Consider the following 17,137-nt stretch of genomic DNA (forward strand, 5'->3'; position numbering starts at 1 on the left):
CAGATGTGATTTTGTTACCTTCTTACAGTTTTACCGCACCAAGGTGTCAGGTTGGGGAGCAAGGAGTAGCACCGTCCCGCCTCCCTCCAGTCACACCCCAGGGACGGCCATGTGAGCTTCCCTCCGGGACCGACGCTGCGCGCGGAGAGCCGGGAGTCACAGGCCCAGGCACTCGCAGCCTCCACCAGAACAAACGGCGGCGCGGCCGTGCGCGCCCGAGCCTGCGCGGGAACGCGCCTCGGGGGTTCGGGGGAGCCCGCCGTAAAGCTCCACCACGGCCGCGCGCGCCCGCCCGGCCCTGGAATGAATGGAAGGTTCAATCTCGCGCGCTCGGCGCCGGCAGCCAATGACGCGGCCGGGAACGGCGGCGGGCAGGTGTGCGCGTGCCGCCGGCTGACGCAGGGCTCCAGTCGAACCGCCTGGTGCCGCCGCCGCGCCCCGCGCTCCCCCACCCGGCTCAGCCCCCTCCTCCCCGCGCCCCGCCACTCGCCGGGCTGCGGCGGCGGAGCGGTGGCGACAGCGGATTCTCCGCCCGGTGGCCGCGCGCGGCCCGGCTGTTCCGCGTCCCTTTGCCGGCTCACAATGTGCTGACCCTCTCGGCCACGCCGCGCGCCTCACAGGTCTCTCGACCTCCGCGCTCCCTCAGGAAGTGACAGACTCCAGGCCCCTTCCTCCGCCCAGTCCTCCGGGACTGAACGCCACACACGTCCTCACACCCTCTCCCCCTTTCACACCCAGGCTAGCGACGCGACCATGAGGCCCCGGAGGTAAGCAGCCGGTCCCGCGGCCGCGCGAGTGCGAGCGTGGCCGGGTGTGCGTGCGGGTGCGGACGCCGCTCGCGGTCCCGAGTCTGGCACGTGAGCAACGTCGAGGGGAGCTCCGTGCTGAGGAGCAGGAAGAAAAGAGGAGGCGCGAGCGCCTGGGAGGGGCGAGGACTGGGCACCGCGGGGAAGTGACAGGTCTCGCAGCAAGTTGCGGTTCGGGAGCTGGCGCGCAGCGTCTTTCCTTCGCCGGCCCTGATTTATTGCCCCGGTGCTGCCACTAAGACGCGGGCAGTCGATGTACTTCCGGGTTCACACCTTTCTCTCCCTGCTCCGTGCTGCTGGGTCCGCGCCCGGTATGGGCACCGCGTTGCCAGAGCGGCCGCCCGGGCTCGCCGCTGCGGTTGCTGCCGGGCGGCCAAAGCCGGCTTGGAGCAGGAGGGCGGGGCGGGGCAGGGCAGGGCGGGGGCGCAGGCCACTCGGGCGCGAGGGTGCGGCGCAGGCTGGGGTCCCGGCGGCGGGTCCTCGCGGCCGGTGCGGGCTCCTCTGGGACGCACGGGGCCGTGCCGCCAGGGGGCGTGCGCACCTCCCTTTCGCGCTCCGCAAACCGAGCTGCTTTGTACCGGGCAGGCGTCGGGGATCGTTTTTGCTTCGGTATCGGTGATGTAAATTCATCAATTAAAATTAAGGATTTTGAAAAGAACGGGGAAGAACGCACTTGGATTTAGGTTGTTTTTGAAAAGGAAAAACCAAAGAAGAAATGATACGTTTGCAGGAGCATTAACTGACTACTGACTGGAACATTGGATGCGGGTGCTTTATGAGGATTTGTACTCCAAAAACTTTTTTTAAAAATTGCACGTTGGTAAATATTGAGTGTTTTTGAGTAAAATCTAACAGTATGTATTTAGTGCCCTTATTGCGGAAATTTCTTAAATGTAAGTAATAGTAAGTCCGCCATTTTGAATTGTTTCATGTAACACAGAATGAAATCTTAGGTGCCTGTGTTTTCTTGAGTTCCCTTCAGTTCTTTGTGGATTTGTTTTCATCCGTAGGTTTTTAAGATTGCCAAGTATTACTGTTCATGGACCTAAATTCTCCACTGAAGATTTTTATATGTATTATTGTTAATGCAAGGGAAAAATAAATTATGCTCCTATTCTATTGTAGTTTTTTATTTCTCGATCACAAGTACTATGGAAGTGAAAATTACACCTGACAACTAGTGTTAGAATGAATTTAAAACGTTTTACAACGTTGCTGGAAAAAATACGACGTAAAGTGATTTTTACTCTAATCAAGAAAATCTTAATGTTTCATTTTTTGGGTGCTAGTTATTACCATATTTACTTAGATGATAATGCAAAAGTGTTTTTTTAAAAAGCACATTTTTACGTCCAACAATAAGTACAAAACATCGCAGTTTTATGAAAGCTTTCAGGGAAATTTTAAAAGTTAAGGGTGAATTCTTGGAAATTATGCCAATTCGTATGATTTTAAAAATATAAAATTTGCTATGAAATTTATGCCATTTTTTTCTTCTGCTGTGAATTTGCATAGATTTTATAGAGGAGTCATATGATAAATAACAAAAGTGAATGTAATAATCAGTATTCCATTTTCAATAATAATTACACCCTTGTCCATCTTAGGGAAAGTTCTTGCTTCCCAAATTATTTGTCTTTGCAGTGTGCCTAATTTCCTACAGAGCTTTAGAAATGAAACTGATACAAGGCCTCTTCTAGCACTTAGTGGGAAAGGAGCTATACTATCAATGAATAAAAAAGTTTTATTTGACTTTTCCATCTTACAAGTAAGATCAGCTAATCTTTGCTTGACAATATAGGGTCATAAAAATTTAAGGAATTGGATCGGGTTGTAATGCATATTGGTTCTTGTTAACTTTATAGCTGCTTCTCAATTAATAGATCTGGAACCAAATGATTCAATAATTGTATTCTCATTAATCCTTGTCAGACTGTATGGTGTCTTATTATTATATTCTCTGCTAGACTTCTTTCAGAAACAATAAAAAGTTTGTTGTGAAATTAGTCAGGATTTAAATTTAAAAATCGCTAGGTTGTGAGGCGAGATGTGTCAATCTTATACTTTGTAAGGGAAACAAATCGATATTTAAAATAGTAGTGCTCAAAGTCAGTAGTGCTCACAGTCAGAATAATTTTTAAGTGTGTTGCACATGTAAATCCCAAAATACAGTGAATTTAAGTTTGGCTTTTTTTTTTCTTTCCGGTTTACTCTGAAGAAAGAGAAGACTAAACAGATCTTAACTGCCTAAAAGTTTGATAATGCTTGGTATCTCATCTGGTAACATTATTAGGGATTTGTTACACACTGCTGTCATAATTTACAAATCATGATTAAAGGAAAAAAGTAAGTTATTAAATAAAACATGTATGAATAACAGTCTTCAGGTGTGAGACTGATGTCTCTTTAAAAATAATTGAAGCGCCAGGCACAGCTACTAAATTTGGGGACTAAATTAGCAAGTTCAGGTCAGGAAATGATCTATAAACATTTATCTTAATCCAAAGTTGAATTGATTTAAAAAATGAAACATGGGCATACAGAGATGAATCAATTTAGAAGTAATTAAATTATTGATTATGAAAGTGGCGTTAAAAATTTTTGGACAACTAAAGGGTTTTCTTATTAAGTATTTTTTTAATAGAATTTAATTTTCTTTTAAAATTCTCAAATACTCAGTTTTCTTGTTTAAATGCTTTTGAATCTGTACCTTATTTTCTTGCCTTTTAAAGGGACTATATTTTCTTTACAAATAGCTACTGTTTTTGATGAACCACAAAGTAAGGAATTTCTAGCTTGCCAAGAACAATGGAAATTCTTTACATTCAAATACTTAAGGTTGATTTATATGAATAAGTCTTGGAATATATGAAATACGGAATCTTATTGTTTTGAGGAACTTTGCCCACCATGTACTTGTATACATGTACATTATTGTGTTGGATTTCTCTGACACGATGATGCTCGACAAAGTCGCTGGCCACAGTGCTGAATCAAGACAGCCATATTGGTCCCTGCTAAATCTGACTGAAAACTGTACAGTACACAGAAATTGTGTAGGGATTCAAGTAGCATCGTGACTACAGGAAATATATGCATATATAGTTCATAACTACTTTTATTTTTTTGCTTTTCACCTAGTTGAATTGGAATCATCAGAAATTGTGATAGAGAAATGTTATCCCTGAAGTATATTAATTTACTGTGTAACATTGATTTTGAATAATGTCAGTAAAATCAATAGAATCAATGCTAGAGGTTTTCTCTTTCTTTAAAAGCTGCCACTTGGAGATGATGCCAAGATTTTTAAAACCTGTTTAAGCAACTAGTTATTTAACTCAAACACTGTACAGTTTTAATTGACACTACCCGTAAGGTAGAGTATGAACTTGATATTTGCAGTTTTTGATTTAGGTTCATATTCTGGCACTATCAAAACCAACATCAAAATATGTGATATCAAACTTAATCAAATTAGAAATCATTCATGAAAAAAATTCCACTTAAAAACATTAAATAATTTTTAAAATAAGAATATAAATTTTGAAATTATAGTGATATTGACCTGTCATTTGGGGGAAATTTTCTATTGTTTGAAACAGGACAAACACCAGGCTTTCACTACTTACAATATTACTGTGCTCTACGTTATATGAAATGAGTACTAGTATGAAACCATTGTATAAATTACCTGAAAGGAATGTTGCAATACATTTAATACATCAGTAAAAAGTACTATTTTAAGCATAGAACATTGACATGATTCTTCTAAAAATAGAATGGGTTGATATGCAGGATCATCAAATTAAGGGTCAAAGGTGACAAATCAGGACAAAGGGCATGCAGCTCATTTTCAAGCAATCAGTTTCTAGTTTTTTCTTAGCAGAACAAAAGCTTAATTATATGGAGAAAAAGACTTGATGTTGAATGGCCAGTTCTAATGGTGGAAAAACATGTTTACGATTTTCTAGATATTTTCAAATCAGTATTTTACAGACTTGTTTGGAAAGGCAAGAGCTGAAATGCTACTTTTATGTTTTTCAGACATTTTTCTATGTATCATTTGTTCAGACTTTACAAAAACATTTTAACTAAAATACTCTAGACTGTATAGGTTAAAAATAGATATTTTGTGGATTTAACATTTTAGAAAAAATCTGTAAATTATGTTTTATATTTTGTATTAGTCTGTTATAATCTCCTCTGTTAGTTAAAATCCTTTTTTATTTGATATTACATTTATTACATCAGTAGGTCACCCAGTGTTGTAAGGATGAATACTTGTAAAGTGTCTCTTTATCTTTATTAAAATGTTTATTGAAAATATTTAGAATACACTAAAAGTTCTCATTTAGTTGTTAATCTCTGGTGATGATATAAATTTTGAACCATTAATAATGTTGTATATTAAAACTTAAAATGTATGTCAATAAAATTTTCTTATTATTGTAAGTAAAAGAAGTGTTCAGTTTTACCTAAAATCATTTTTGTTTACTATATCAAAAAGCCACTTTAAAGTTTTGTCTTAAAGTTATGGTGGGCCTTCAAAGTATATGTGATTACCTTTTTTAAGGCAGGAATTTTGCCATTATTTTGATCTTTTTGATCTGAAACCACTAGAGCTTTCTTTTACTTTTCTTTAATGTGATCTAATAATGACTGGGCTGTGAGCTTGATTACATAAAGCTATTATTTCATATTGGGAAATACAAACACATTAGCAAAACTAACTGTGCTGTGGCTCAACTGTATTGTAGCTTACATTTAAGCTAAAGAATTGTGTTTACCAGCTGCTATCTGTGCCATAATATTGCCTTTAAACAATTTTGAAAATATGCCAGTCGTCTCAAATTATTATTCATTTGTTTTTATTTTCCAAAATAATTCTTTTTATTACAGTATTTGAAGAGAATGATAGAGCTGTCCATATCTTATATGAAACCAATAAAATTTATAATTGTAATATGGTTGAGAAAATTAAGTTTATCTCCATGATTCAGCAGTGCCAAAATACTACCCTACAATTTAAGGTTGAGTGTTTCATATGATATATTACAAATTAAGTCATATACTTTATAAATACAAGAAATAATGCAACTTTGAGCTTTTTTTCCTAATATAAAATTTTCTCTTCTCTTGGTAATTTTAAAAATATTTAACCAAATGTGAAGCTTGTTTTCAAACTCCAATAGACTAATATTTTTAAACTGTACAAAGTCATGTGTAACTATATCTCTTACTTTTAAGTAGATTATTTTGTTTAGATTTTCTGTTCCTGTGTATGATTGAGGGTACATTAGCAACATTTCCAGCTACATCTATGATTAAAGTAGGATGTTCAGTTAAATTGCAAAATAATTTATCCTGATTTTACTGAGGCAGCATTTGAATTTAGTCTGTTGACTAATTGCAAATAATTACAGTAAGGTTTTTAATAGATATTAAATGTTTATTTAAAGGACAATGTAAGGAAACACTTTCATAAAGCACCGGCATTCACTTCAGTGTTGAACTTTCATGTTTAATATTTTATCTGATGCGTATGTTATATTTTAAGTTATAGTCAATTTAAATCAGTATTGTACTTTGGGTTTTACTCTGGTGTTACTGTAATATTAATATGTTTGCTATATGATTTTAAGTAGTGTTATTTTAAAACGTTTTCTCTTGCTAGGAAAGAAAAATCTATGTTGCCTTCTAAAGAATGTAGTTCAGTGATAGTTGAGACATACTGTAGATTAATTTTTCTTTGAACCATAAAGTGAATATTTATTATAGTAAGTTATAATCTAATTTACACTTATGTTATTTTAGAAAATACCATAACAGATACTAAAAATTATCTTAAGTATTTTTTAAAATGTTGAAAAATTCTGGGGATGAGAATAAGTAATGAAATAATTTTTCTTATTATGGTGAATACTATTCCTGATTGTTAAATCATTTTTGCAACTTTAACTTTTGCATTTGTTAGTATTAGAAGTAAAAGTTAGCGTGATGTGAATTGAAATAAAATTGTGAGTAATGTGAAATGTAGTAGTATTTTATTTTTATTCATCACTTCATTTCTCTGAACTTAACAGCTTGGCAATTTTTATTTTTATTTTTTGAGACAGAGTCTTGCTGTGTCACCCAGGCTGGAGTGGAGTGGCAAGATCTTGGCTCACTGCAACCCCCGTCTCCCGGGTTCAGGCAGTTCTCCTGCTTCAGCCTTCTGAGTAGCTAGGATTACAGGCATGCATGACCATGCCTGGCTAATTCATGTATTTTTAGTAGAGATGGGCTTCACCATGTTGGCCAGGCTGGTCTCGAACTCTGGACCTCAAGTGATCTACCTGCCTTGGCCTCCCAAAGTGCTGGGATTACAGGCATGAGCCACCGCACCAACTGGCAATTTTTGAATGAATTACAATATATTCATAATAGCAATCATTTTCCTTTATATTTAGTTACAACAGTGGATTTTAATAATGAACGATGTATAATTGTGAAGAATATTGTTATATATTTTAATAGGAAGAAATGTGAAATCTAAGAATGTTTGTGATGGATACTCCTTATAAGTTAGGCACTCCTATAGCAGTAAGTCATATATTTAAAATAAAATAATTGGAATTATTTTGTATATATGTATTTTATATTTATAATATATGTATTTTATATTTATAAGAGATGAATTGCCTATCCAGTTATTTTTTATGAAAAGATAGTTTAACAAAACATTTTGTGTACAAGTCCATTTTTTTTTTTTTTGTAAAAGCCAACCTAGGAATAATCAACCCAGGTACAGGAATTCATTGTCATTGGTTCAAAAAATATAATGAACACAAAATAATGCCAGAATTATGATAACGAGCTAAATATACATAGTCTCTCTAATCACAGAGCATAGAGTTCAGTGGGGAGAGAGAACATTTTGATGGACTGTTAAAATAAACCACAGTACACTATTATATGGTAGAGACATTGTATTCAGTATGGAACAGTATGAAAAAGAGCTCTAAGTAGAGATCTAAATGATGAACGGAGATTATTCTAGTATAGGAGCAGAGAAGTGTATTCTGGGATTTCACAGGTTTAGGTTTTTGTTTTCTAAGAAAATGTAATTAACTCTATTAAATAAAATATTTTACCAAAATGTATTAAATACAAGGCTGGGCATGGTGGCTCATGCCTGTAATCCCAGCACTTTGGGAGGCCGAGGTGGGTGGATCACAAGGTCAGGAGTTTGAGGCCAGCCTGGCCAACATGGTGAAATCCCGTCTCAACTAAAAATACAAAAATTAGCCAGGCGTGGTGGCGTATGCCTGTAATCCCACCTACTCGGGAGGCTGAGGCAGGAGAATCGCTTAAATCTGGGAGGCAAAGGTTGCAGTGAGCGGAGATCACGTCATTGCACTCCAGCCTGGGCAACAGGAGCAAAACTCTGTCTAAAAAAAAAAAAATTAAATATAAATACTCATGTATAAAATGTGAGTGGCTGTTTTTGGAGTATTCATGCATTTGAAGAGTTATTTTAACTCCTGATATTTCATTTCAAAAAACAGTCACCTAGAATAAGAATATGAATGTTTAAAATTATAAATATTTTACAGGTTATACCTGTCTCATTCCTGTCATAGTTGTTCAGTCAATATTGGATGGATACATAATAATATCTCTATTTAAACTTAATTCTGTTTTTTCTACTCTTGTTTTTGAACGATTTTAAACCATTAATAGTGAAAAACATTAACTGTGAAATAATTTCATGTTACTTTTCCTTTGAAGTGGACATTACTGTTAAAACTAGTATAACCAAGGACATCATATGTAAGTTTGAATAGTGAAAAATCTGAATGTTATTATCAGTGAAATTGGCTTTTTTAAGAAAACTCCAAAAGCTAATAGTTAGAGCTCTTGAATTAAACAGCATTATTTAGCCAACTTTCTTGCATTATTTGATTTTGACTTTATTAAACCTACTATGTGTGGTAATTTGTTCAAATTATTTGCAAAGATTTTATGTATTTTTTTTACTAACCCTATCTATTGTATTTACACATCTTTAAAATATGTTGGCTTGAATTCTTCTCTAAATATAAGCAGATAGCATTAAGAATAGGCTGTGGACTATTAGAACAGAAAGGCATAAGCTACAGTTGTGCTGAAATATTTATGTACAATAATTAAATATACTCACATAAGCCAGATGTGCAAAATAAAACTTGATACAGGATCAATGTAAAGGAAAGCTCTATTTCATTACGTGTCTATAAAGAATTTTGTTAAAGTTAGGATCTGTCATTATCTTGTGTCTTTTGGTTGAAAACACAGGATAACTGAAGGGTTTAATATACAGAGGTTCACGTGCCTTTTGTTCACATTCTTCCTCTATTCTTTTCAAATCTGACTCAGTGGGATTGTCATCCTTTGTAAAAAGAACCTTGGGTCAACATTCAGTAGAACCCTGCACTTGGAAAATTCTCCATTTCCTTTTGAGAAGAGAGATTGCAACTTAAAGAATTTTCACAGAATGGTTTTACTTTTTTTTTGTGAGTTGATATAGTAGGTATAGTGTGTAAAACTTAGTTAAGGAAAGACAACTCTTGGTGTAGCAGGTGAGTGCATGCATGTTCACATCAATCTGTTTTGCAAACCTTAATAACTGACCCAAGGATAAAAACAATAATTTAGTAGTCACCAGGAGTTCCTCTTCCAGTCACTATACTTCATTACTATGTGGCCTCTTTATTGCAAGTTTTATTGTGTTGTGGCATCTGCCAATGGATATATTAGAAACATCAGTATTTACTCATATTTAAAAAATGAGAACTGTTTGCTTTTTAAAAAATATTAACCCACTTAAAAATGAGTTAAAATGTGTATTAGATATTTTAAAATATACTTAATGATTAAATGTATTACCATTAATGTAATTTTTCATTCACTTGACTGCAACAGCCCCAATATCAATTTTATAGTATCATTAGATTCTCATGACTTATCTTCTAAAATATATCTGAAAAAAGTCAAATAAGTTAGTTCTTTAAGAAACATGATATTCTAGGTTAAGTAGATTTTAACTGTGCTTGGAAAAAAATACTAGTATTTTAAAATTACAGTGTAAAATTAAATATTAAAATTTAAACTGCATTGTTCGTGAAATTGGGATCTTTTGACTGCATCTTAATGGTCTTAAATGTTTTAAATGTTCTTTAAATTAGTGTCCTCTACTAGATATAAAAGGCAAGTATATGCCAATTGGTTATCTAATTTTGCTAGGTGAGTCTTAAACTGTAAAAAAAGTTTACAGGTCTCTTCACAGAGTCTAAACCTGGGCATTTTATTGCTTTCTAATGGCCATTAGGATGAAGAAGAGGCAATTAAATAGGCAATTAATGTAGTACTGACTTGAGCTCTCTGATTTTAGGTTCTTCAGAAGAGGATGAGGTCATTCAACCAGGTTTCATCAGCCCCAGGTTAGTCGTTTTTTTTTTTTTTTAATATTTTGTTTAATTAATGTTTTAAAAGATCAAGATCACTAGAGGCATATGAGAACTTGACAGCCCTCAGGAATTCTCCATCCTTTCTACTTTGGCAAGATGGGTACCAAGTCCTCTTATACTCCAACTCCATCCTGGTCACTCCATCTAAAAAACTGGTATTCCCATAAGAATTACGTGGACAACCTCTTCTAATTAACCACTTTCCCCCACCCCCACTTTTAGCAGTACTGTATTTTGTGATTCCTTTTGCTGTAACTCAAGCAACATAGATAATAGATATTTAAATGCTTATGGAGATGAATGAAAAGTATTCATGGCTTGGTCATTTTTGTAACTCCCAAAGTAAAATAGGCACTAACAAATATTTGCTGAATTAAATTAAAAATGGAGACATGGTGCTGTTTTAAAATAATTTATCATAACAGAAATAGCACAATATAATATATTAGACATTTTGAGGAAATTTTTCTTATCCAGGAAGCTTTACCTTGCTTTTCATGAACATATATCAGAATTTGCTCCTCGTTTTCATGCTGCAAAACTGAGTCATTTAAACTTTAATATTTTAAACCCAGACTTTTGACATGCTGTCTTATATTATTAAAATTAACTTAAAAGTTATAACACCATTTTTTAGTAACAATCTTATTTTGATAATAATTTATTACTCTGGCTGGACCAGTACCACTTTGAAGGCATGCATAGGAGCTGTGATATTGCAAAGTATATGAATATTAATAATAACTACAAGTAAAATGTTATTCTGTTATTAAACTTTTCAAATATAGGATTGTGAGTAGCAAGAGGAAAGCAGTAAGGATCAAAAAGTTTAACGAGGAAACCATGATAGGATTTCCATTTGAGAAACTGCTTTTTTTTAGAGTGAATCTTGACATAGAGATGATACTCCAGTGTCATGAAAAAGAAGATTCTCAAAAGTTGCTACAAATGTTTTAGTATACCAGCTAGTTTCCTCTTATTATTGTTTTCTTTTCGTTTATTTATGTTTTATTTTTTTCCCCTTATTATCGACTGCGGTTTTTCGCTGGGGCCAGTTCAGAGACCTTTTTCTTTTCTGTTGGGAAATAATGTTAACACCAATGTGTTAAGTGACTGCAATAAAGTTTCATGTCTGTATTTCCTTGTGATTAAAAAGGATTGAAGGGAAAGGTACCACTTTCACCAGAAGAATGGTTATTTCTAGAGATTACATTTCAACTTAAGAGACTTTGAATATTTCGCTGGTCCAGTTTCCTCACTTTACAGATGAAGAAACTGAGTCCCAGAGAAGTTTAGTGATTAGCCCAAGGCCACAGATTGGTAAATAGGACCATAATTCTGGCCTCCATTTTCTAGCTGATGCTTTTTCTCCACAGATTTGCTTCTCACACATGCTGATTTGCTTCAGGCATCTTTAAAGCCTGAAGATTTCTTTTAACTTGTTTCGTCTTTTACCCTGCCACTCTTCTTTCCTTTTTCATTTTTGGTATACTTGCCGTCGCCCTCCAAATAAACCCAAAGGGTAAATATTGAAATAAATACCTGGGAGACAGTCCACATTCTTATTTCAGTTGATTATTTCTTTTGATGAAATAGAACTTTTTAAAAGAATATTTTTATTAATTGCTTGAGGGAGGAAGAAAGAATAGTACATTAACATTATTTAGTGTTTGCTCCACAGACTCATGGTATTTATTGCAAAAAGGACCTTTAAATTAGGAAACATACATGTTAAAGTAGTACAGTTGAAAAATACTTTCATTTTGCAGCTAAAACATGAAGCTTCCTTTTGTGCCATTCTGGGCAAAGTAATGTAAAACTTAGTACTAAATGCTTTTTCTAACCTGTTACTATTCTAATTAAAGTCATTTAAGAAAGTATTTGTTGAGCACAGTTTGGAAAATATTTTTCCTGCTTATTGGGAGAGAAGTATGTTAATGTAATAGGATTTTTGCTATTCCAAGTTTTTAAAAAGATACTTTCTACAGCTATTATGTATAATTTTTAAAAATAGAGTTAAAAAATACTTTTTCTACAGAATGTCAGTCTTAAAATAATGCTCCTTTTCTGGATTTTGTTCTAAATATTTTGCTGAAACTAACTGACCAAAGAGAAGGAAGCATTTGCAAATTTTGAAATGTAAAGGGTAATTTTGAAATATAAAGGCAAATTTTGAAATATAAAGGCAATTTGTCTGGGAAACTTAAAATTTATGCTAATCCATTTCTGTATTTCCATAATTTTACTTTATTATTCTGGGGAAAGTGTGTTAAGGTATTTAAGGAAAGTCTCAATTTCTAACATTGGACCAATAGTGTGAAGCCAGAGCATTTTGCCTCCAGACAAGGAAATTAAATGAGAATAGAATTTTGCATTTTGGAAACAAAAGCAAAGCGACCCAACTATAGTCTGAAGTGCCTCTGCTGCAAGACCCACGCACCCAGTCAGGCGCGCCTTGCATTTGACTCCATGTCGTAGGAATGTCAAGAAAGTTACCGCCAAGTGGTTTACCGAAACGGGGTGGAAGGAATCAGGACAGTTTGCCCGACGGGCAGGTCGGCGGCTTTCAGGCAGGAGAGATCTTGCCAGGGGCAGAGAGAGATCCCGAAAATCGCCCCCAGCCGCGCGTCCAGCCCCTTCCCGCCGACGTTTTTTCTTGATCCTCCGAAGGCCCAGGGCGACGTTTGCCATCGCGGCTTCCCGAAAGGACGGTGCCGGGTTTGCTGGAAGACAGCTCAGTTTTAGGCATGGCCCGGTGGGGGTGGGGGTGGTCATTTTCTTGGGTTCGGATTCCCTCTCTTTGACTGCAGTTATGTTAGCTTTAGGAGATTCTGGCATCTCATAGGAAAAGGGATCAAAGTATAAATGATACACGTCTGGAAATTCAGTCAAAATAGTAGGCTGTGCATAGTGTTTTTGCCATAGTGGTGAAGGCAGGGGTTTCTTTTGTTTGGTGTTCTTGGGGACAAGATGACAAATGTAAAAGTCCCTTAGTGAGAAATCACCAGCCTTCTTTGGATCTACACCGCTTAGGGAGAGGAGATGGTAAAGTGAGGAATAAAGGGAAAAGTGACTGGGGAGAGAAAGGTGAGAGGAAGCTTCAGAAGGTGGAGGGAAAGCTTAGATCTGCTGGCGCGGGGTCTGGGGTCTCAGGTCTGGGCCGCCTGGGGAGCGACCTGCCTAGAGAGGCGGGTTGCGATGGCAGCGCTGGGCTACAGACCCCGCCTTATTTGCGGGGAGGAGAGGACGGGTGGAGTCACTTGCCGCATTGCCACAGCCCCTCCTCCTAGTTTTAAGAAGAACCGAAGCATTGTTTCTGCTTTAACAGAAGTCACTCATTCCTTACAGTTGAAAACAACGACGGTGGGCTCTGGCACCTCTTTCGGCTCCTTGTACTGTTGGGGGAAAAAAGTCTGGGAAAACGTGTACCTTGTTTTTTAAATGGGGAAGATTGTGATAGCCAACAGGCATATGATAGGTTATTTCCTTGCTTTTTCCCCCCAGTACATTGACGATTCTTTGTGGCTACTTGAACTCATTTTAAAGACATTTTGAAAGAACTATAAGTCAAGCTATAAAGTATTTGGCTTTTGCAGGAATAAAACACGCCTTTTGAGTCAAACACAGGTCTTTCAGGGACTAAAAACAAGTAGGAAATGAGAAAAAAATTAAAACCAGAAGACTTCAGGAAAGTGACAAATTGGAAAGCATTCTAGGAGACTCATAGGACGACTTTATGTGAAAGCAGCACTCTAGGAGCTTTAAGAGCTTATGGGCAATTTATATTTTAAAAGGATCTTAGGCTCAAAAGTTTGGGGGGAAGGCGCAGAAAAGACAGTGCCATATTCTTAAATTGCTGAGTGATTATTTTGTGTTTCTCAATGTGTCTCCTTCCTTTACTTCTCTCCTTTTCCAACTTCTTTGCTTTCTTATTCCTTTTCCCCTCTACCCTTCCCTCGCCTCTTCTCTTCCCCTTTCTTTTACCCTCCCCCAAGGTATGTAAATGCATTTGTCTTAAATTCTTCATGAACGAATTTTAGAGGATTTTTCAGGGTTCCCAGTTGGAAAAAGCCTTCTACACAACTTGAAAGGCTGATGTCCCTCTCAGGAAATGAATGAGTCGATAACCTCTGACACCAGTGACCACTCCAGTGAACGTTACCTTAATTCCACTAATACTGGAGGCCCCCAATCAGGCAAGACTGTGAATCTCATAACTCTACTGTACAGTGTAGTTCAGTTGTGGTATTCCACACTTTGCATCCACATTCAAAATAAATTTGAATTTCATCAAATTTAACAATAAACAGATTCTGGATCTACCTACATATTATGATTGTGGTTTTATAATGACTAAACTGTTTTCTAATTAAAAGCAAACTTAAATGAATATTTTACAAAGCTAAACTATACTGGCCTGTGAATTTTGTGATCATTACTTTTATGTAAATAATAGCACTTCACCTCAATTTACATGAATACTTTCTGAGATTTTTTTTCCTCTGATACCGGATGTTGATTTTTTAAAGTGATTATTAAAATATGAAAAACATATAAATTACTTTCTCGATTTCATATTATGTCACAAGCTTAGCCTGTAATGCTATCATTGAGATTACTTTTTTGTCAGTGTAATCAGTATGATAGAAGTAATTTCTACCATCAAAATAATGCCTAGTAAATGTTTTGTTAGTAAATAATTTTTTCATAGCCTTGCGCTTTTGTTAAACTTTCAAAGTCATTGGATTTTTGCACCTTTTCTTTTCTCCCTAACAGCTGGCACACGGTTATTCCTTCCAAAATAAAATGAGAAAGTAGCCCTTTTTCCTAAAGAGAAATAAAAGGAGTAACATACAAAAAAAATCTTTCCAAATTGATTAGTTTTGATTAAACCTTTTATCACAAACAGCTGAAAATAACTTCTATTTTTTATACATCCATTTTCCAATCTGCACCAATTAAATTTATATTTAGTTGTTTAATATGGGGAGGGAGTATAAATAGGTGGATACAGCTTTTTCCATAGCTCTTCGATTCATAATCCCTACATTTTAGCTTGTGTGAAACTGTGCTGGAGTGTGGACGTGTTTGAAGAGACTGGGAGGGGGATTGCTGGCATGGTGGGGGAGGGTCAACTCAGTAGCTTTGTCGAAGGAAGTGGTATCTGAACAGTTAGTTTCTTGGTAAACTGCTTGTTTAAGAAAATGGGGGGTGGGGTAGGCAAGTCTGGTGGTGCGTTTTAAGGTTTTAAAACAGGTAATATTTTATTTTTTAAAAGAAATAAAGCATTTTTAGTTAATCTATAATATTTATTGTTGTATTCAATAAGGGCGGTAATACTGTTGCCAGCATCTTGTAATCAATCGTTTGAACCAGTTTGAAAGGTAAAGGGGTAGGCATTTTGAAGCTGGGGGTCAGTCGAGGAAGGACAGTAGGAGCTTCCTCCGTTACTACATTTTCATTTATTCAACTCTTCTGGCCATTGGTAGTGGACTTTTAAAATGTCAGGGTACAAGTCAATATGATATGAATTTACCTTTTTTCTCCCACTTGTCCTTCTTTCTCCACCCCACCCCCTGCCTGCGCCGGCTTTTTTTCTCTCCCACCTCTTTCTCTGACTCTGCTGCCGCCTATCCTGGCGGCTCCTCTTCACCTCCCCTGCCTGGAGATCCCCTCCCCCTCCTGCCCTATGTCCTCCGGCTCTTGGGGAACAATCGCCACTGATTGAGGTTCACTCTACGTTAGGCTGGAAAACTGGGCTGTTATTTAGGAAGTCATTAATCACATCTCCTCCCCCGGAAAGAGATGGCAGAGAAACCTGTGAAGTACAATTCCTTACCAACCCCCTCTAAAATTTTCCAAAATGGTTTACTTAAACACAATTTGACTATATGAAGGTGATAACGATTTTTCTAGTAGGATTTTATTTTAAATTTGAAAATATTTCGGGCATAATCAGGTAACTTATGTGCCTCTGCCTTTTCCTAGGTGTATGTTTTCATAATCTAAAGTTTCATGGGGATGTAATTAGGTTTAATTAGATCTTTTATAAATTACATATTTTCCTCTAAGAATTGAATTAAATATGAAATTAGCGTTCCAAGCAGGTTTACTGCCATGGAATAGCTGAATTCTTAAGGGGAAAAAAAGCGTTAACATCGGTTGTTTTATTTAAACGACCCCCTCCCATGATTTTATTTATTCGGGCTTGTGTGTAAGGCACGCGTGTGCACATATATGACTGTGCCTTTTTTCCTAAATCTATGATTCACAAGGACCCTCCATTGTGTTTAAGTAGAAGCACAAAATCAGCATTCTGATTTACCCTAAAGAAGCGTTCCAAATTGTCTTTAAGATAACATGTTTGAGTTTTTCGTGTTCATTCATAAATTATTTTGATGTCAGCATAGATGAAATGGCGATTGGTTATCTCTTCCTCTTGCCAGCCCCTTAAGGATACGAGGTGAAATTAGTAGCAAGAAAGCATGTAATTGACAAAGTCACGTGTGCTCAGGGGGCCAGAAACTGGAGAGAGGAGAGAAAAAAATCAAAAGAAGGAAAGCACGTTAGACCATGCGAGCTAAATTTGTGATCGCACAAAATCAAGATGTTAGATTGATGCAGAAGATCACTCCGTTCCAAAGGGAAAGTTTTCATCTCACGAGTTTGGAGCTGAGGGCCCGTGGGGCAACATGGCCGAAGGTTAATTTTCTTTTCTATTGTTTTACTGTGAATTTCTTTCTTCTTTTCTCCTCCCCCTCCCCCTCTCCCACCCTTCTTTGACCGTCCCCCCCTTCCCCCTTTACCCCAATACTGGGCATTACCTCCCAACCCCCCATCACG

The 17,137-nt window shown here is 37.0% G+C and overlaps 1 protein-coding gene across 2 annotated transcripts in view; it reads left to right on the forward strand.

Moving 5' to 3' along the window:
* Positions 1–511: 511 nt before the first annotated feature.
* The window catches only part of LIN28B (lin-28 homolog B), a 143,302-nt gene continuing 126,676 nt past the window's right edge, over positions 512–17,137 (forward strand). For both annotated transcript variants that reach the window (XM_009205754.4, XM_021937645.2), the window contains exons 1-2: positions 512–767; positions 10,219–10,267. In XM_009205754.4, the coding sequence (XP_009204018.2) occupies positions 10,234–10,267 (34 nt within the window). In that variant the 5' untranslated portion in view covers positions 512–767; positions 10,219–10,233. The remainder of the gene's footprint in view (positions 768–10,218; positions 10,268–17,137) is intronic.

Source organism: Papio anubis, chromosome 6 (genome assembly GCF_008728515.1).
Source record: "Papio anubis isolate 15944 chromosome 6, Panubis1.0, whole genome shotgun sequence".
Lineage (NCBI taxonomy): Eukaryota > Metazoa > Chordata > Mammalia > Primates > Cercopithecidae > Papio > Papio anubis.